The sequence below is a fragment of the Salvelinus sp. IW2-2015 genome, linkage group LG25 (assembly GCF_002910315.2).
Source record: "Salvelinus sp. IW2-2015 linkage group LG25, ASM291031v2, whole genome shotgun sequence".
In the NCBI taxonomy this organism is placed as follows: domain Eukaryota; kingdom Metazoa; phylum Chordata; class Actinopteri; order Salmoniformes; family Salmonidae; genus Salvelinus; species Salvelinus sp. IW2-2015.
The window spans coordinates 13048762-13071186 of record NC_036865.1 but is presented as its reverse complement, the minus strand read 5'-3'; the positions used below and the strand labels follow the sequence as shown (position 1 = coordinate 13071186).

The following is a 22425-nucleotide window of genomic DNA, read 5'->3' as shown; positions in this document are numbered from 1 at the left end:
TGTGTGTGTGCTTTGTGTGTGTGTGTGTGTGTGTGTGTGTGTGTGTGTGTGTGTGTGTGTGTGTGTGTGTGTGTGTGTGTGTGTGTGTGTGTGTGTGTTGTGTGTGTGTGTGTGTGTGTGTGTTTAGGTAGAGGGCAGTTTCAAGGGACCCTGTCAGGTGGTATGCACTGTACAGTCACACACACACACACACACACACACACACACACACACACACACACACACCACACACCACACACACACACACACACACACACACACCACACACACACACACACACACACACACACACACACACACACACACACACACACACACACACACCCCTTCCCTGGGGGAAACCAATCCAGTGCTAGGGTGCCAGGGTGCCCATCTGCTCATACATAATGTAATGTAATGACTGGTTGTGTTTATGCTACATTTAAAGGTAATACATGTTAAAAGCTAAAGTTGAAGTCGAAAGTTTACATACACCTAGGTTATAGTCATTAAAAAACTTGTGTTTCAACCACTCACCAAACTACTTGTTAACAAACTATAGTTTTGGCTAGTTGGGTAAGACATCTACTTTGTGCATGACACAAGTAATTTTTCCAACAATTGTTTACAGACAGATTATTTTACTTATAATTCACTGTATCACAATTTCAGTGGTCAGAAGTTAAATATACTAAGCTGACTGTGACTTTAAACAGCTTGGAAAATCCAGACAATGATGTCATGGCTTAAGAAGCTTCTGATAGGCTAATTGACATCATTTCAGTCAACTGGAGGTGTACCTTGTGATGTATTCAAGGCCTACCTCAAACTCAGTGCCTCTTTGCTTGACATCATGGGAAAATCAAAAGAAATCAGCCAAGACCTCAGAAAAAAAAATTGTAGACCTCCACAAGTCTGGTTCATCCTTGGGAGCAATTTCCAAATGCCTGAAGGTACCACGTTCATCTGTACAAACAATAGTACGCAAGTATAAACACCATGGGACCACGCAGCCGTCATACCGCTCAGGAAGGAGACGTGTTCTGTTCCTAGAGATTATGGACTTTGGTGCGAACATTGCAAATCAATTCCAGAACAACAGGAAAGGACCTTGTGAAGATGCTGGCGGAAACAGGTACAACAGTATCTATATCCACAGTAAAACGAGTCCTATATCGACATAACCTGAAAGGTCCTCAGCAAGGAAGAAGCCACTGCTCCAAAACCGCCATAAAAAAGCCAGACTACAGTTTGCAACTGCACATGGGACAAAGATCGTACTTTTGGAGAAATGTCCTTCTGGTCGATGAAACAAAAATGAACTGTTTGGGCATAATGACCATCGGATGTTTGGAGGAAAAAGGGGAGGCTTGCAAGCGAAGAACACTATCCCAACCGTGAGCACGGGGTGGCAGCATCATGTTGTGGGGTGCTTTGTTGCAGGAGGGACTGGTGCACTTCACAAAATAGATGCATCATGAGGATGGACAATTGTGTGATATATTGAAGCAACATCTCAAGACATCAGTCAGAAGTTAAATGGGTCTTCCAAATGGACAATGACCCCAAGCATACTTCCAAAGTTGTGGCAAAATGGCTTAAGGACAACAAAGTCAAGGCATTGGAGTGGCCATCACAAAGCCCTGACCTCAATCCTATAGAAAATTTGTGGGCAGAACTGAAAAAGTGTGTGCGAGCAAGGAGGCCTACAAACCTGACTAGTTACACCAGCTCTGTCAGGAGGAATGGGCCAAAATTCACCCAACTTATTGTGGGAAGCTTGTGGAAGGCTACCCAAAAGGTTTGACCCAAGTTAAACAATTTAAAGGCAATGCACCAAATACTAATTGAGTGTATGTAAACTTCTGACCCACTGGGAATGTGATGAAAGAAATAAAAGCTGAAATAAATCATTCTCTCTACTATTATTCTGACATTTTACATTCTTAAAATAAAGTTGATCCTAACTGACCTAAGACAGGTACTTTTACGAGGATTAAATGTCAGGAATTGTGAAAACTGGTTTAAATGTATTTGGCTAAGGTGTATGTAAACTTCCGACTTCAACTGTATATGACAAAATCTTTACTAGGCCTACTAGTAAAGATTCAGGTTTCAAGACTAGTCATTCAACTGAGACTGCTCTTCTCTGTGTCACGGAGCGCTCCGCACTGCTAAGCTAACTCTCTCTCCTCTGCTCTCATCCTTCTAGACCTATCGGGCCTTTGATACTGTGAACCATCAGATCCTCCTCTCCACCCTCTCCGAGCTGGGCATCTCCGGCGCGCCCACGCTTGGATTGCGTCCTACCTGACAGGTCGCTCCTACCAGGTGGCGTGGCGGAGAATCTGTCTCCGCACCACGTGCTCTCACCACTGGTGTCCCCAGGGCTCTTTCTAGGCCTCTCCTATTCTCGCTATACACCAAGTCACTTGGCTCTGTCATATCCTCACATGGTCCTCCTATCATTGCTATGCAGACGACACACAATTAATCTTCTCCTTTCCCCCTCTGATAACCAGTGGTGAATCGCATCTCTGCATGTCTGGCAGACATATCAGTGTGGATGACGGATCACCACCTCAAGTGAACCTCGGCAAGACGGAGCTGCTCTTCCTCCCGGGGAAGGACTTCCCGTCCATGATCTCGCCATCACGGTTGACAACCCATTTGGTCCTCCTCCCAGAGTGCTAAGAACCTTGGCGTGATCCTGGACAACACCTGTCGTTCTCAACATAACATCAAGGCGGTGACCCGTTCCTGTAGGTTCATGCTCTACAACATTCGCAGAGTACGACCCTGCCTCACGCAGGAAGCGGCGCAGGTCCTAATCCAGGCACTTGTCACTCCCGTCTGGATTACTGCAACTCGCTGTTTGGCTGGGCTCCCTGCCTGTGCCATTAAACCCCTACAACTCATCCAGAACGCCGCAGCCCGTCTGTGTTCAACTTTCCCAATGCTCTCACGTCACCCGCTCCTCCGCTCTCTCCACTGGCTTCCAGTTGAAGCTCGCATCCGTTACAAGACCATGGTGCTTGCCTACGGAGCTGTGAGGGGAACGCACTCCGTACCTTCAGGCTCTGATCAGGCCCTACACCAAACAAGGGCACTGCGTTCATCACCTCTGGCCTGCTCGCCTCCTACCTCTGAGGAAGTACAGTTCCGCTCAGCCCAATCAAAACTGTTCGCTGCTCTGGCACCCCAATGGTGGAACAAACTCCCTTACGACCAGGTCAGCGGAGTCAATCACCACCTTCCGGAGACACCTGAAACCCACCTCTTTAAGGAATACCTAGGATAGGATAAAGTAATCCTTCTAACCCCCCCCCCCCCCTTAAAAGAGTTAGATGCACTATTGTAAAGTGGTTGTTCCACTGAGATCATAAGTGAATGCACCAATTTGTAAGTCGCTCTGGATAAGAGCGTCTGCTAAATGACTTAAATGTAAATGTACTAGGCCCATAGAGATCATATTAAATAATAGTGATTCTATACGTGAATCTATGATTACACTAGGCTATAATAAATGTTTTTTTGCACACATAGGGAGTCCCTTACTGGTAAAAAATTAAATCTACTTTCATCCTGGATTTACCAATGCCGGAGACTACAGCACATACTGCCATCCTGAATGTACATCAAAGGAGGCTGGTGGGAGGAGCTTTAGGAGAATTTAATGGCTGGAATGAATAGATGGAACGGTATCAAACACATCAAACATAAATGGAAACCACATGTTTGACTCCATTCAATGAATTCCATTCCAGCCATTACAATCAGCCAGTACTCCTATAGCTCCTCAAACCAGCATCTACTGATGTACATGTACAGTTGGTTCTTTGGAAGACACATGACATTGCTGAACTTAGATGCAGGTGCAAAGGAGAAGAGCAGAGGAGTAGCAGGCAGGACAGAGGGAGACCAGAGATAGAACAGACACACAGAAAGGGTTAGGCTAGAGCCCATGAAATCATAGAGACAGGGAGCAATTTACCAGTTTTTTGGAACAAGCAGATAATATCAAAATGATATGACCGACTTAGACCAATATTTACAATCTTTTAAAGTGCCAAAGAACATATTTGTGTGAGCTAACATGGGAGGGGTAACCTATCACTGAACTGCACATTGTAATTTTCTCTTAATAAAATTAAACAGTTTGGCAAATATCACCTTACGATGACTAGGATTACATGTTAGATGTTAGAGTTAGATGCATGTTAGAGAGATGTTAGGATTACATGTTAGAGTTAGATGCACTATTGTAAAGTGGTTGTTCCACTGGATATCATAAGGTGAATGCACCAATTTGTAAGTCGCTCTGGATAAGAGCGTCTGCTAAATGACTTAAATGTAAATGTACTAGGCCCATAGAGATCATATTAAATTAATAGTGATTCTATACGTGAATCTATGATTACACCTAGGCTATAATAAATGTTTTTTTGCACACATAGGGAGTCCCTTACTGGTAAGAAATTAAATCTACTTTCATCCCTGGATTTACCAATGCCGGAGACTACAGCACATACTGCCATCCTGAATGTACATCAAAGGAGGCTGGTGGGAGGAGCTTTAGGAGAATTGTAATGGCTGGAATGGAATAGATGGAACGGTATCAAACACATCAAACATAATGGAAACCACATGTTTGACTCCATTCAATGAATTCCATTCCAGCCATTACAATCAGCCAGTACTCCTATAGCTCCTCAAACCAGCATCTACTGATGTACATGTACAGTTGGTTCTTTGGAAGACACATGACATTGCTGAACTTAGATGCAGGTGCAAAGGAGAAGAGCAGAGGAGTAGCAGGCAGGACAGAGGGAGACCAGAGATAGAACAGACACACAGAAAGGGTTAGGCTAGAGCCCATGGAAATCATAGAGACAGGGAGCAATTTACCAGTTTTTTGACAAATTTGATAAAGCATTCCTTAATTGCTGATTGTGCATTTATTTATAAGTGCCTAAATGTCCTTTTATCTACAGTCTTCGTTTTTTGTTGATGCATACACTGTATAGATGACCTAATGTATAATAACTGATACCAATAATGTATATATGAGGTGATGTATTATAGATGACGCCAAAGGACTATGATATTTTTTTTGTGTCTCAAAACTCTATTTGAGTGGTCCACAATGTGGTTTTTTTTTAAACTGTATTTTGTACTGTCAATTATTGTATCATTGTGGAGATATACTTTAATACATTCTTCTTACCCTCTATTATTCTGTGATTAACCATGTTATTTACTGCCAGTAAAATATTTACAGTCATGCCAGTAAAAACTGAATTCAATTTGATAGAGTACAACACAAGGCACACACACTGCACACAGACATTGGGAACAGGATTGTCACAGACACGTACAATGGCAAAACACCAGTAAGGCACAAGCAGATACAGGTAAAGATAGAACTGGCACAGAACCGAGAGGGCACAGGCGGACACACGACACCAGCACCAACAGTGAGGGGTTAACTGGATAACTGGTGCCTCTATGTGCCTATAATCCTCAGACCAACAGACCAGACCACAGTATGTGTTAGCCTAATTGGTTCTGCAACATTAACAGAGGGATGGAGACAGAAAGAGTGGGAGGCAGAGGGGAAGAAAGAGAAGGCGTTGGGAGGAAGAGGAGAGGTAGGGTGATTTGGAGACTGCGAGACTATGGGGTGAGTGGAGCAAGAGGGTGGATGAAAGAAAGGGATAAAAAACAGAAAGAGAGAGGCAGGAGGATAGAGAGAGAAGGGGGAGGGAGAACAGTGCTAGGCGGTGTCAGCTCCTGTAGACTGTTCTCCACTCGTTAGCTCATGGTGTCAAAAGGGTGAGTGAGCACCAGACGGAGACATTCATTTCCCAATAAACTCAGCTTCAACAGCAGGGAGGGAGGGAGCAGAGAGAGGGAGAGGCTGAGAGAAAGGAATTAACAGAAAAAGAGAAAGAGAGAGAGGAGGAAGTGAAGAGAGTGAGGATGAGATACAGTTTGCCCAGCTAGCACATTGTGGGAACGTACATTTTTGGTTACCCATTGGTTCTGGGAATGAAGCCATACGTTTTCTGACCGTTAAAACTGACCGTTTTTTAAATGTTCTGAAAACAGAAATTATAATTTTTCCTGTTCTGGGAACATACATTTTTAAGATGCAGGGAGGTTCTGAGAACGTTTTACTATGGCTCCCTGAATGTTTTCCTTGGAGGTTTTATTAATGTTCTGAGAACTAAATTCTAGGTTATTTTAAGGTAATTAAATAATATTCTGAGAACATGTTTCAATGAGACTTTTAATAACACTGCTCGATTAGTTTGGATTAACTGTTTTGAACTCCAAGCATAGATAGGACACATGGAAATGAATTTGCTTAGGCAATAATCATACAAGCCCCTTTTTTTATTGTGGCACAGCGACAGTGAGATTCAAAACCATGATCTTCTGTTCTCTATCCATGGAATTAGTCCAAGTCCACTGCACCATCAGAATGGAAGTAGCATGCCATGTATTTTTTTTACTCATACAAAGCTGACCCAATTTCAAAGAAAACAAGCACTCTTTAAGAACCAGGTGTGGCCAATTAGTGGAACGGCCAACACACCTGAACACCCAACATAGAGAAAGTTTTGTTGACGCTGAGAAAGGAATGTATGTTTTTAAATAACATTCTTAGAACGTTCTTTGAATGTTACTAATGTTTTCTTGTTTTTTTATGGAATGTCTTCTTAATGTTCTGAGAACATGACTTTAAATATAACCATAACGAAAACTGCAGAAAACGTTATTCTGAAGTATTGAAATTCCCATAGAAGAACGTTGTTACTTAACGTTCTGAGAACATTACATGAAATAGAACCATGTAGAAGCCTGTAGAAAACGTTATGCTAACTACTAATTCCCACAGAAGAACATTGTTTCTTATCGTTCTCTGACCGTTCAGAGAACATGACTTTAAAGCCGGATGTGAAGGTCCTGGGCTGGCGGGGTTACACGTGGTCTGCGGATGTGTGGCCAGTTGGACATGCTGCCAAATTCTTTAAAACGATGTTGGAGGCAGCTTTTGGTAGAGAAATTAACATTAAATTCCCTGGTAACAGCTCTGGTAGACATTCCTGCAGTCAGCATGCCAATTGTACGCTCCCTCAAAACTTGAGACATCTGTGGCACTGTGTTGTGTGACAAATTTGCACATTTTAGAGTGGCCTTTTATTGTCCCCATCACAAGATGCACCTATGTAATGATCATGCTGTTTAATCAGCTTCTTGATATGCCACACCTGTCAGGTGGATGGATTATCTTGGCAAAGGAGAAATGCTCACTAACAGGGATTTAAACAAATTTGTGCCCAAAATGTGAGAGAAATATATTTTCTGTGCATATTGAACATTTCTGGGAACTTTCATTTCAGCTCATGAAACATTTCAGCTCATGAAACATGGAACCAACACTTTACATGTTGCATTTACAATTTTCTTTTCAAAAGAATTCAGACCCCTTGACTTTTTCCACATTTTGTTACGTTACAGCCAATTGATTAAATATGTTTTCCCTCATCAATCTACACATAATACCACATAATGACTAAGCGAAAACAGGTTTGTAGACATTTTTGCAAATGTATAAAAATAAAAAAATAAACTGAAATGCCTTATTTACATAAGTATTCAGACCCTTTGATATGAGACTCAAAATTGAGCTTAGGTGCATCCTGTTTCCATTGATCATCCTTGAGATGTTTCTACAACTTGACTGGAATCCACCTGTGGTAAATTCAATTGATTGGAAGGCACACATCTGTCTATATAAGGTCCCACAGCTGACAGTGCATGTCAGACCAAGCCATGAGGAATTCGAGACAGGATTGTGTCGAGGCAAAAATCTGGGGGAAGGTAACAAAACATTTCTGCAGCATTGAAGGTCCCCAAGAACACAGTGGCCTCCATCATTTTCAAATTAAAGAAGTTTGGAACCACCAAGAAGTTTGGAGCCACCCGGCCAAACTGAGCAATTGGAGGAGAACGGCATTGGTCAGGGAGGTGACCAAGAACCCGATAGTCACTCTGACAGAGCTCCAGAGTCCCTTTGTGGAGATGGGAAAACCTTCCAGAAGGACAACCATCTCTGCAGCACTCCACCAATCAGGCCTTTATGGTAGAGTGGCCAGATGGAAGCCACTCCTGAGTAAAAGGCACATGACAGCCCGCTTGGAGTTTGCCAAAAAGCACCTAAAGACAAAACAAGATTCTCTGGTCTGATGAAACCAAGATTGAACTCTTTGGCCAGAATGCTAAGCGTCACGTCTGGAGGAAACCTGGATCCATCCCTACGGTGACGCATGATGGTGGCAGCATCATGCTGTGGGGATGTTTTTCAGAGGCAGGGACTGGGAGACTAGTCAGGATCAAGGGAAAGATGAATGGAGCAAAGTACAGAAAAATCCTTGATGAAAACTTGCTCCAGAGTGCTCAGGACCTCAGACTGGGGCGATGGTTAACCTTCCAACAGGACAATGACCCTAAGCACACAACCAAGACAACGCAGGAGTGGCTTCGGGACAAGTCTCTGAATGTCCTTGAGTGGCCAGGCCAGAGCCCGGACTTGAACCCGATCGAACATCTCTGGAGAGACCTGAAAATAGCTATGCAGTGACGCTCCCCATCCAACCTGACAGAGCTTGAGAAGAGTTTGAGAGGATCTGCAGAGAAGAATGGGAGAAACTCCCCAAAAACAGGTGTGTCAAGCTTGTAGCGTCATACCCAAGAAGACTCAAAGCTGTAATCACTGGCAAAGGTGCTTCAACAAAGTACTGAGTAAAGGGTCTGAACACTTGTGTAAATGTAATACTTCAGTTTTTCTAAAAAAACTTTCTCTAAAAAAACTTTTTCTAAATAACTGTTTTTGCTTTGTCATTATGGTTTATTGTGAGTAGATTGATGAGGGGGGAAAACTATTTAATCCATTTTAGAATAAGGCTGTAATGTAACAAAATGTGAAAAAAGTTAAGGGATCTGAATACTATCCAAATGCACTGTATGTATATATATTTATATTCCGGTCTCTGACATTGCGCATTCTGATATTTCTTAATAATTTTTTTCTGGATTAGGTGTGTATCGTTTATTTTATTATTTCTAGGTATTACTGCACTGTTGGAGCTAGAAACACAAACATTTCTCTGCACCTGCAATAACATCTGAAAATCTATACTATATGTACTATACACCCTGTTCTGACAGTGACATGCGTTCTAAAGCCTTATAATAAACTGTGCACAGTACCACAGGCCCACTTCTCAATTACTATGTCATCCCCTTTCAACATGCCTCCAATAATCAATCCTCTCATCAATACTGGATCCTAAATAGTACTTCTTTAGATCTTTGAATAAGGTAGCAACTACATCACCCAAAAACAGAATCACCCCAGTCCACATTATGTATCTAGAGTGTTTTTCCTACTGAGTAGACTAGTGTGTAAATGAGTGTGTAGTGTTGTGGTTATACGCTCACTTCGAGGCAAGTAACACTGAAACATGCATGAGAGCATCAGCTGTTCTGGACAACTGTGTGATCACGCTCTCCACAGCCGATGTGAGTAAGACCTTTAAACAGGTCAACAGGGCCAGACGAATTACCAGGACGTGTACTCCGAGCATGCGCTGACCAACTGGCAGGCGTCTTCACTGACATTTTCAACCTGTCCCTGTCTGTAATACCAACATGTTTCAAGCAGACCACCATAGTCCCTGTGCCCAATAACACTAAGGTAACCTGCCAAAATGACTACCGACCCATAGCACTCACGTCTGTAGCCATGAAGTGCTTTGAAAGGCTGGTCATGGCCCACATCAACACCATTATCCCAGAAACTCTAGACCCACTCCAATTTGCATACCGCCCCAACAGATCCACAGATGATGCAATCTCTATTGCACTCCACACTGCCCTTTCCCACATGGACATCTATGTGAGAATTATATTAATTGACTACAGCTCAGCGTTCACCACCATAGTACCCTCAAAGTTCATTACTAAGCTAAGGACCCTGGGACTAAACACCTCCCTCTGCAACTGGATCCTGGACTTCCTGACGGGCCGCCCACAGGTGGTAAGGGTAGGTAACAACACATCCGCTACGCTGATCCTCAACGCAGGAGCCCCTCAGGGGTGTGTGCTCAGTCCCCTCCTGTACTCCCTGTTCACTCATGACTGCACGGCTAGGCACGACTCCAACACCATCATTAAGTTTGCTGATGACACAACATCTGTAGGCCTGATCACCGACAACGATGAGATCTGGCCGTGTGGTGCCTATTCCCCCTCAGGAGACTAAAAAGATTTGACATGGGTCGTCAGATCCTCAAAAAGTTATACAGCTGCACCATCGAGAGCATCCTGATTTCTTTGCATCACTGCCTGGTATGGCAACTGCATCAGCCTCTGAACGCAAGGCACTACAAAGGGTAGCGCGTACGGTGCTGTACATCACCGGGGCCAAGCTTCCTGCCATCCAGGACCTCTATACCAGGCGTGTCAGAGGAAGGCCCTAAAAATTGTCATAGACTCCAGCCACCCTAGTGATAGACTGTTCTCTCTGCTACCGCACAGCAAGCGATACCGGAGCGCCAAGTCTAGGACCAAAAGGCTTCTCAACAGCTTCTACCCCAAGCCATAAGACTCCTGAACAGCTAATCAAAATGGCTACCGAGACTATTTGCATTGCCCCCCCCCCCCCTGTTACACTGCACACGCCGTTATTATCTATGCATAGTCACTTTAACTCTAACCTACATGTACATATTACCTAAATTACCTTGACTAACCGGTGCCCGCCGCACATTGACTCTGTACCAGTACCCCCTGTATATAGCCTCGCTATGTTATTTTTACTGCTGCTCTTGAATTATTTGTTAATTTTATTTCTTATTTTTTACTTTTTCTTAAACTGCAATGCTGGTTAAGGGCTTGTAATAAGCAATTCACTGTAAGGTGTTGTATTCGGGCGCATGGTGACAAATAAAATGTTATTTTTATTGATAAGTGACGCATCAGGCACAACTGCTCAACCAGACTCATTCCCATGGCCTTACACAGAGGATCCACTCAGCACTCTACACTAATCTTTAGATCTCAGGGCTGCATACACACACATAAGGCACACACATAGGCACACACACAACACACACACACACACACACCACACACAACACCACCACTCTCTCTCTCTCTCTCTCTCTCTCTCTCTCTTCTATTCTCTCCTACACACCACCACACAACATGGAAAAACATACTCACGTAATTTCTCCCTAATAAATGCATACTTACTAAGGGACAGAGCGTCTATGAATACATACTCAGCTGTTCCTCTGTCAATGCAGTCACTGAAATGGATTCCCAGAAATCTTTTTAAGTATGAAAGAGGCTTTTACTATTAAAAGAGGAACCGTTTGTCAAGGTTATTAAGAAAATCTATTTGATTTAATGTAATTTAACTGTCAAATGAAAGCCTTATATTTAACTAAGTGGAGACCCTTACTGATAGACTCCCTCTCCATGTTTATCCAGGACAGTAGACTCCCTGAACTCTTATACACACACACAAACACATGCCCTTGGAAATGTGGGTAAAAATAACTAAAAGATGCTGCTAATAATAATAATGAAACAAGAAGACAGGACCCTGCTGTGCTGAGTGGCACATACGTGTGTGCGTATGCGTGTGTGTGTTGCCTGAATCACGGCCCTGAACGCACACAGCTGTGTTACCTGTGTTGACTTCAGACACCCTGGGGAGTGTTACATCATATGCCCTCCACCATCCATCCACACACACACACACGCACAAATACCACCCCCACCACCACCACAACCTCATGTGACCCACAGAAAGAGAATCCCACAGAGCGGTGACATCACTGCTGCTTGGCTAACACCATAACTGCTGCTGAACCACATAGGTGATACCACAGTAACTGAACCTACCATAGCCCCAACCTCCCAATTGGCTGCTAAACACATTACACAGTCAATTGTGTTACATCTGCCTATATGCTTGTTCTAGTCATATACAGTGGTCCTGGAAGGCTACTGGGTGTGCTAACCCATAATGTCTGCACACCTAAAGACCGCGTTAGCCCACTCAGCTAAAGCCTAGGTATTAGCACAAGTGTTTACTGTATGTCTCAGACTGTGTTATTGTATAAGACTCAACACACAGATATCGTTCCCTGAACCACCTCAGCTACATACAGTATTTCTCAAATAAAACATTATGACTATTCTGAACAAAAACGCACCGTTCATGCCGTTGTAGATGCTGCGGTGGTGAGGGGACAACTCGTCTCCAGTGGTCCTCCTCTGTACCCCCTCCCTGCCTGCTGGGGGGCTGCTGCCGTACCTCCCCTTCCCGTGCTCTGAACTGGGGCTGTGGTGGAGGTTCTGGTGTCGTAACACTTCAGGGCTCCCCACTATCACCCGACCCTTCCTCAGATGCTCTGGTGTCCCCGGCAGTGCCTGTTTGGCCTCAGGGCTCCCACATCCAGCCCCAACCAGGACCGGATTACCCCTGTGTCTCTGTGAGAGGTCTGGACTTGACTGACCCGGACCCTGGTTTGGCCCTAGCCCTTGCCCAGCCCCCAAGAGCTGTTTCTGGGCCAGCATGTCAGCACTGCTGGGTTTGGACTGAGCCTCGGCCTCCAGTCTAGTAGGGGATTTGCCGTGTTTCTCTGGGCTGCAGGGCCCCCGGAGGCCCCTGGGGTCAGGGATGGTGAGGGATCCCCCGCGGGGCCTGCAGGCCTGGGGGAAGGTGTGGTAGTCTGGGGTGGAGCTGTGGCGACGGCCTGTAGACTCTGGGCCTTGGCCCTCTGGTTTGTCATGGTTGGAGCCAGGGTTGGAGCCCAGACCAGAGCCCTGGGTAGGAGGCTTGTGATGGGGGTGGTCGGGGTTGTCCGTGCTCCCCGCGCTGGAGTTGCTGCTCCCATCCCCCACGTCTCGGAGCAGGCACGTTATAGCCTCCCTAGTTTGAGACAGACTACTCTGGCTGTCGATGGAACTTCTGCACCCTGCACCCTGCACTGCTCCTCCCCCTCCTCCCCTCTCCTCGTCCAGTAGGATACACAGCTCCTTTAGCTCCAGGTTCTCTCTGATCACCTCTCCCTGGCGCTGCTCGAGCTCCTTCAGTTTCTGCAGGTAAAGGGACACCTCTTTTCTCATGAGGCCGGCGCTGTAGCGTCCCAGGCGCTGCCACTCCCGAGACACACGCTTGCCCTTCTGACGGTCGTCATCAAGGAAACAGCACAGGTCCCGCAGCTCTTGGTTATCCTCCTGCAGCTTCTGGTTCACGTCCTGGATACACACACACACACACACACACACACACACACACACACACACACACACACACACACACACACACACACACACACACACACACACACACACACACACACACACACACACACACACACATACAGGAGCAAGCACAGAGGAGGTGATACAGTTGAAGTCGGAGGTTTACATACACTTAGGTTGGAGTCATTAAAACTTGTTTTTCAACCACTCCACAAACTCGTTGTTAACACACTATAGTTTTGACAAGTTGGTTAGGACATCTACTTTGTGCATGACACAAGTCATTTTTACAACAATTGTTTACAGACGGATTATTTCACTTAAAATTCACTGTATCACAATTGCAGTGGGTCAGAAATGTACATACACTAAGTTGCCTGTGCCTTTAAACAGCTTGGAAAATTCCAGAAAATAATGTCATGGCTTTAGAAGCTTCTGATAGGCTAATTGACATAATTTGAGTCAATTAGAGGTGTACTTCAAGGCCTACCTTCAAACTCAGTGCCTCTTTGCTTGACATCAAGGGGAAATCAAAAGAAATCAGCCAATAAAAAAAAATAATTGTAGACCTCCACAAGTCTGGTTCATCCTTGGGAGAAATTTCCAAATGCCTGAAGGTACCACGTACATCTATACAAACAATAGTACGCAAGTATAAACACCATGGGACCACGCAGCCGCCATACCGCTCAGGAAGGAGACGCGTTCTGTCTCCTAGATATTAACGTACTTTCGTACGAAAAGTGCAAATCAATCCCAGAACAACAGCAAAGGACCTTGTAAAGATGCTGGAGGAAACAGGTGAAAAAGTATCTATATCCACAGTAAAACGAGTCCTATATGGACATAACCTGAAAGGCCGCTCAGCAAGGAAGAAGCCACTGCTCCAAAACCGCCATAAAAAAAGCCAGACTACGGTTTGCAACTGCACATGGGGACAAAGATCGTACCTTTTGGGGAAATGTCCTCTGGTTTGATTAAACAAAATTGAACTGTGACCATCGATACGTTTGGAGGAAAAAGGGGGCGGCTTGCAAGCCGAAGAACACCATCCCAACCGTGAAGCACGGGGGTGGCAGCATCATGTTGTGAGGGTGCTTTGCTGCAGGAGAGACTGGTGCACTACACAAAATAGATGGCATCATGAGGATGGACAATTATGTGGATATATTGAAGCAACATCTCAAGATATCAGTCAGGAAGTTAAAGCTTGGTCGCAAATGGGTCTTCCAAATGGACAATGACCCCAAGCATACTTCCAAAGTTGTGGCAAAATGGCTTAAGGACAACAAAGTCAAGGTATTGGAGTGGCCATCACAAAGCCCTGACCTCAATCTCATAGAACATTTGTGGGCAAAACTGAAAAAGCGTGTGCGAGCAAGGAGGCCTACAAACCTGACTCCATTACACCAGCTCTGTTAGGAGGAATGGGCCAAAATTCATGGGAAGCTTGTGGAAGGCTACCTGAAACGTTTGACCCAAGTTAAACAATTTACAAGGCAATGCTACCAAATACTTATTGAGTGTATGTAAACTTCAGACCCACTGGGAATGTGATGAAATAAATAAAATCTGAAATAAATAATTCTCTCTACTATTATTCTGACATTTCATATTCTTAAAATAAAGTGGTGACCTAACTGACCTAAAACAAGGAATCTTTACTAGGATTAAATGTCAGGAATTGTGAAAAACTGAGTTAAAATGTATTTGTCTAAGGTGTAAACTTCCGACTTCAACTGTACATCACAGAAGATTGAAATATAACAAAACCATTTGACATAGAAACACAGGATTATTATTTTTAAATAATATGTATTTATTATAAAAAATATTAAAAACATTCCACCCATGGGGACCCGTCATTTCGACTGCAGGCAAGGGCTACTACATATCTTCAGCAGTTCCAGCTCTTATGATAAGCATACAAGCAACAAGTGGTCCATTGGGTTGAATTATGTAAACCACTTGAAGACTACCTTGCTACCTTCAAACCACCTACCTTGGTTATTTTTAAGGAGTTTGCAGTGGTAAATTACAGCTTTTTTAACGCATGAATGATAATAATAATTAGACCATGGCTTTTTTCACCAGGAATCCATCAGACATCCATAGAGCAGTGCGCAAACTTGTGCGCACTGCATTATCAACATCACACCTGCCTCACCTTCAAACCCCGGATCTCTGTCAGGTGCTGCTGGAGTCGCCGGTTCACCTCCCGGATCAAATTTCCGTGGTCAAGCATGACGCCCATCTTCTCGGCTTCTGCCCTCCGTAACCGCCGCACCAGCTCCTCTTTCCTCCACTTCACCAGCTCCCCGTCGCTTATCTTGGAGAGTTCCTCCGCCGGACTCTCTGCGCTCTTGGCCATCAGCTGGGGCTGCGTCCCCTTCTCCATCGTTGAATTTAGGCTAGCCTACTCTAATGAGAAGATAACACTACGACGGTAACCTACTAATTCAGTGGAAAACCCACCCAAACGTAACTCCGCACCTGCACTTACCCAAATGTACACTCTTTATCTAATGTCCAGATATTTATATCAATTTCATGTTTGTTCTCTCTCTCTGACGCCCATTTTGAAGCTATCCAAAACAAGCAGTGCTCTCCTATATTCCCGCCTTTCTCAAAGTAGTCCGCACGCGGTCTCTTCTGGAGAGCCCATCGCCGGCTCGTAGGCTGTTTCTGGGCATGCCTGCTGCCTCACACATAAAGCCTTTGCCTAGGGCTCTCCTGCTCCTGCGCTTCGTACAGAAGGGAGAAGTAGTGGCTGCAGATGCATCTCGAGAAGCAACGGTGCGTGATAAAATTCGACTGACTGGAAAACTCGTGCCCCCCCCCCCCCTCTCCTCTCTCTTTTCTCCCTCAGGGGTTGAGTGGCGAGGACGCGTTGTCTTCTTGCGCCATCTTCTGCATGATTTTATCCCTGTTAACCAATAGATTTAGCACAACTTCTTGGCCATCTTCTGCATGATTTTATCCCTGTTAACCAATAGATTTAGCACAAAACTGTATTAATCGGGTTTCCAATATAACTAGGCCTAGTGTGGACTTTATTGAGATTGAAAACCCTGTGTAGATATTGGTCGGCATTAAAAAGGTCTACTCTGGAAGCTCGTTCCTGCCACCAAAAAAAAAGGAAAAGCGATCTGTATCACATGAATCCAATGTCCACGTTGAATTTCAGTAATTTAGCAGACACCCAATTAGGTTTAAGTGCTTTGCTCAAGGGCACATCGACACAGTTTTCACCTAGTCGGTTCAGGGATTCGAACCAGCGACCTTGGCCACTAGGCTACCTGCCTTTGCATCAGGCCCTCTTCAATTTTCAAGGATAACCTTATGCATGTTCTATAGTCTACATACACATTGTGTGTGTGTGTGTGTGTGAGAGAGAGAGAGAGAGAGAGAGAGAGAGAGAGAGAGAGAGAGAGAGAGAGAGAGAGAGAGAGAGAGAGAGAGAGAGAGAGAGAGAGAGAGAGAGAGAGAGAGAGAGAGAAGAGAGAGAAGAGAGAGAGAAGAGAGAGGAGAGAGAGTGTTTGTGGTGATATTGTTTCCATACTACTGGATTGGAGAGTTTTGTTGATGTTAGTGGGTGCCTGATTGATGACATTCATAAATTCAATGGGGGGGGGGGGCAATCTGGGATTGGTACATCCATGTTCGAACTTTAAACTTATTAATATATAGCCTTTGATTCTTGAAGAATGTCACTTCGTAATGAGTAACGGTCATACCCCATCAGAACCCAAAATATAAGCTTGCTTAACTCCATTGTTTGTAAACAATGCAATTGTAAACAAACACTGTATAGCTTCAAAACATATAATTATATATAAACATATAATTTTGATCTCATGGATGGTCAGTCCTCACATTAATATCTGAGTTTCAGGACTCAGGCTAAGACCCAGATGCAGACACAGGAGGTGGATAGTACGAGTCTCAGAGTTTTTTTTATAGTACAAGGGGCAGGCAAAAGGTAAGTCAAGACAGGCAAAGGGTCGTAGTCCAAATCAGAGTGAGGCAGGTACAGGACGGCAGGCAGGATCAGGACAGACAGAAAGGTCAGAACTGGGAGCACTAAGAATAACTAAAGATAGAGCACAGGAAACACAGGAACACGCTGGTAGGACTTAACGGGACAAGACGAACTGGCAACAAACAGAAAACGCAGGTATAAATACACAGGGGATAATGGGGGAAACGGGAGGGGGGTGGAGACAAGCACAAGACAGGTGAAACAGATCAGGGTGTGACAGTGAGAGTCCTTGCGTCTATGTACACTCAGCAAAAAAAGAAACGTCCTCTCACTGTCAACTGCGTTTATTTTCAACAAACTTAACATGTGTAAATATTTGTATGAGCATAACAAGATTCAACAACTGAGACATAAACTGAACAAGTTCCACAGACATGTGACTAACAGAAATTGAATAATGCGTCCCTGAACAAAGGGGGGGTCAAAATCAAAAGTAACAGTCAGTATTTGGTGTGGCCACCAGCTGCATTAAGTAACGCAGTGCATCACCAGATTTGCCAGTTCTTGCTGTGAGATGTTACCCCACTCTTCCATCAAGGCACCTGCAAGTTCCCGGACATTTCTGGGGGGAATGGCCCTAGCCCTCACCCTCCGATCCAACAGGTCCTAGACGTACTCAATGGGACTGAGATCCGTGCTATTCGCTGGCCATGGCAGAACACTGACATTCCTGTCTTGCAGGAAATCACGCACAGAACGAGCAGTATGGCTGGTGGCATTGTCATACTGGAGGGTCATGTCAGGATGAGAATGCAGGAAAGGCACCACATGAGGGAGGAGGATGTCTTCTCTGTAAAGCACAGTGTTGAGATTGCCTGCAATGACAACAAGCTCAGTCCGATGATGCTGTGACACACCGGCCCCAGACCATGACAGACCCTCCACCTCCAAATCGATCCCGTTCCAGAGTACAGGCCTCGGTGTAACGTTCATTCCTTCGACGATAAATGCAAATCTGACCATCATCCCCGGTGAGACAAAACCGTGACTCGTCAGTGACACTTTTTGCCAGTCCTGTCTGGTCCAGCGACGGTGGGTTTGTGCCCATTGGCGACGTTGTTGCCGGTGATGTCTGGTGAGGACATACCTTACAACAGGCCTACAAGCCCTCAGTCCAGCCTCTCTCAGCCTATTGCGGACAGTCTGAGCACTGATGGAGGGATTGTGCGTTCCTGGTGTAACTTGGGCAGTTGCTGTTGCCATCCTGTACCTGTCCCGCATGTGTGATGTTCGGATGTACCGATCCTGTGCAGGTGTTGTTACACGTGGTCTGCCACTGCGATGACGATCAGCTGTCTGTCCTGTCTCCCTGTAGCGCTGTCTTAGGCGTCTCACAGTCCGGACATTACAATTTATTGCCCTGGCCACATCTGCAGTCCTCATGTCTTCTTGCAGCATGCCTAAGGCACGTTCACGGAGATGAGCAGGGACCCTTGGCATCTTTCTTTTGGTGTTTTCAGAGTACGTAGAAAGGCCTCTTTAGTTTCCTAAGTTTTCATAACTGTGGCCTTAATTGCCTACCGTCTGTAAGCTGTTAGTGTCTTAATGACCGTTCCACAGGTGTATGTTCATTAATTGTTTGTGGTTCATTGAACAAGCATGGGAAACAGTGTTTAAACCCTTTACAATGAAGATCTGTGAAGGTATTTGGATTTTTACGAATTATCCTTGAATGACAGGGTCCTGAAAAAGGGACATTTATTTTTTTGCTGAGTTTATTTGAGTGGTTACATTTCTCCTGCCCCCTTCCTCAGCTGTTTACCAAATTAAGTGGCGGGGAGAGTGCTTTGTTATTGTTTGGGATCCCAGATTGCCCTTTAAAAGGGGTCAACCTGCAGGACTGTTCAATGTCCAGGATCCAGATTTACTATCTCATAATTATGACTAACATATCCCATAATAATGACTTACAATCTCATAATTATTACTAACATATCTCATAATAATGATTTACAATCTCATAATTAGGACTTAGTATCTCATAATAATGACTTACATATCTCATAATTAAGAGTTACTATCTCAACTCTTAATCAGATAATTTTTGGGGGTGGCAGGAATGTGGTTTTGTATATGAAAGCTCATTCCCGCCATTATTATGAGATATGTTAATGCAAACTGTATCACATGAATCACAGTTCAGTGTGTGTGTGTGTGTGTGTGTGGCTTGTGTGTGTGTGTGTGTGTGGTGGTGTGGTGTGTGTGTGGTGTGTTGTGTGTGTTTTGTGTGTGTGTGATTCATTTAAATTAATTAGTTATAACCCATTAAAGGGACAATCTGGGATGGTACATCATTTTGGACTTTTAAATTATTAAAAAGATACTACGGGATTTTGGCAGGTCAGATGAACTCATGGATACCATTTTTAGTGTCTCTGTGTCCAGAGACATAAAAATTCCCGACCTGCAGGAATATATAATGTCCACGATCCAGACTCACTATCTCATAATAACGACTTACTGTCACGGACCCCCCGGATAGCTATTTTTTGTTAAAAAGAAAGATGGGGGACTGCACCCCTGCATTGATTATCGAACTCTGAATAAAGCCACCGTTAAGTTCAGCTATCCTTTACCCCTCATCCCAACCATCATCGAACAAATACACAGGGCGCAGTACTTTACGAAACTGGACTTGAGGAGCGCCTACAATCTGGTGCGCATTCGTGCAGGCGACAAATGGAAAATAGCCTTTTCCACGACCATGGGCCATTACGAGTATCTCGTAATTCCTTTTGGCCTGTCTAATGCTCCTTCAGTCTTCAAGGCCTTTGCTGGAACGGGGTGTAGTGGTTTATATAGACAATATTTTGGTCTATTCTGCTGACCGCACCCAGCATGTCTCGTTAGTCAGGTCTGTGCTGGGTAGACTGTTGGAGCATGATCTATATGTTAAAACAAGATAAGTGTTTATTTTTCCAGCATATCCACGGAGGGAGTGGAGATGGAGGAGCAACGTGTAAGTGCAGTCAGGTCATGGCCCATCCTCAACTCTGTGAAAGCAGTCCAGCGATTCCTGGGGTAAGCCAACTATTTCCGGAGGTTCATCCGGGGCTTCAGGACGATGGTCGCGCCTATTACCTCTCTGCTCTCTCCTTCCTGAGTGGTATAATGGCTCCGTGGGCCCATGGTGTTTAGGCGTGCGTACTATTGTTTGTACAGATGAACTTGGTACCTTCAGGCGTTTGGAAATTTCTCCCAAGGATGAACCAGACTTGTGGAGGTCTACATTTTTTTTCTGAGGTCTTGGCTGACTTTTTTTGATTTTCCCTTGATGTCAAGCAAAGAGACACTGAGGTTGAAGGTAGGCCTTGAAATACAACCACAGGTACACCTCCAATTGACTCAAATGAAGTCAATTAGCCTATCAGAAGCTTCTAAAGCCATAACATAATTTTCTGGAATTTTCCAAGCTGTTTAAAGGCACAGCTTAGTGTATGTAAACTGCTGACCCACTGGAATTGTGATACAGTGAATTATAAGTGAAATAATCTGTCTGTAAACAATTGTTGGAAAAATGACTTGTGTCATGCATGAAGTAGATGTCCTAACCGAATTGCCAAAACTATAGTTTGTTAACAAGAAATTTGTAGAGTGGTTGAAAAATTAGTTTTAATGACTCCAACCTGAAGGAAAAAGGAAACCGCACACTGCTCTTGATAGTATCACCGATATTTAATAAGCTTTACGTATCGGCCACATGGCCTTCGTCAGAGCTTTTGGGATTTTTTGAAAGTCAAGGGGGGTGCTGTGGTTGTTTTAGACTATGACAAATATAAAGAAGAAATTCAGAGACAACTCAGCAATGAACGTTTCTATAGAAAACTGAGTGTTGATCCCACACAGGTGTTCCAAAGGGATATTTGCTCTAATTTGGAGCAAGCCCTATTAAACCACCTTATCTCAAAACCTGAATATGAATATCTTTGCTGCAAATGTGCCATACGTCCATGCTTATACATTTTACCGAAATAACACAAACCTAAAACACAACAAGGCAACTATCCAGGCAGACCAGTGGTTGCAAGAATAGGCTCAATGCTAGAGCCATTGTCAAACTTTGTAGACTCTTTTATTAAATCTCATGTGCAATCATTGCCATCATATGTAAAGGACTCTATAGACTTCATAAACAAGATCTCACCAATAGCGGGTTTAAAAGAAGACTGTATTTTGGTCACGTTAGATGTCGAGAGTCTATATACCAGCATTCCCCATGTGGGGGGGCTGGTAGCACTAGCGCACTATTTGGGAGACAGAGATACTAATGAATATCCACCAACAAACTTCATTCTAGAGCTGGCTGAATATGTTTTGACGTACAACTATTTCAGGTTTGATGATGAATACTATCTCCAAACGAATGGAACATCGATGGGCTCTACATTTGCTCCGAGCTATGCTAACCTCTATATGGGTCTTTTTGAAGAACGTTTTGTTAATAATGTAAACGAGAATTCATTTTTGAATGAAGTCCTTAAGTGGTATTGATATATTGACGACATTTTTTGTATATGGGAAGGAACTGAAGAAGAACTGTCAGATTTTATGGCACTACTCAATGACATTGACCCTAATCTCAAATTCACTATTGAACGTGACACTCAACGTGTTCATTATCTCGATATGTGGATTGAGAAATCAAATAGAACCTTGTTTACAAGTCTGTATAGAAAAGAAACGGACAGAAATACTCTATTACAGGGGGACAGCTTCCACCCTGATCCATTAAAAAGAGGACTTCCAAGAAGCCAATTTTTTGGACTGCGCCGTATATGCCACTCCACAGATGATTATCTAGAAAAAGCAGCGGAGATGCGCATGAGGTTTCTAAAAAGAGGCTATTCGTCACAAGGGATGAAGCTCATAATTTGGCATTGGAAAAAACACGAGATGAACTGCTCCAAAAAAGACCCGCTAAAGCTACAGAACACTCCGTAATGTTCACAACTACATATACTTTGAATTCGCGAAAAGTGGGAGAGGTGGTCAAGAAACACTGGCATATTTTATCATCGGACCCAGCTTTGCCGGCTGAATTTAAATATCCACCA

At 44.1% G+C, this 22425-nt stretch overlaps 1 protein-coding gene across 2 annotated transcripts in view; it reads right to left on the bottom strand.

Moving 5' to 3' along the window:
• The window catches only part of ccdc85a (coiled-coil domain containing 85A), a 38713-nt gene extending 22615 nt beyond the window's left edge, over nt 1-16098 (bottom strand). For both annotated transcript variants that reach the window (XM_023969894.2, XM_023969895.2), the window contains exons 1-2: nt 15497-16098; nt 12276-13323 (exon numbers count right to left, since the gene is read on the bottom strand). In XM_023969894.2, coding sequence (XP_023825662.1) covers nt 12276-13323; nt 15497-15727 — 1279 coding nt within the window. In that variant the 5' untranslated portion in view covers nt 15728-16098. The remainder of the gene's footprint in view (nt 1-12275; nt 13324-15496) is intronic.
• Nucleotides 16099-22425: the final 6327 nt, after the last annotated feature.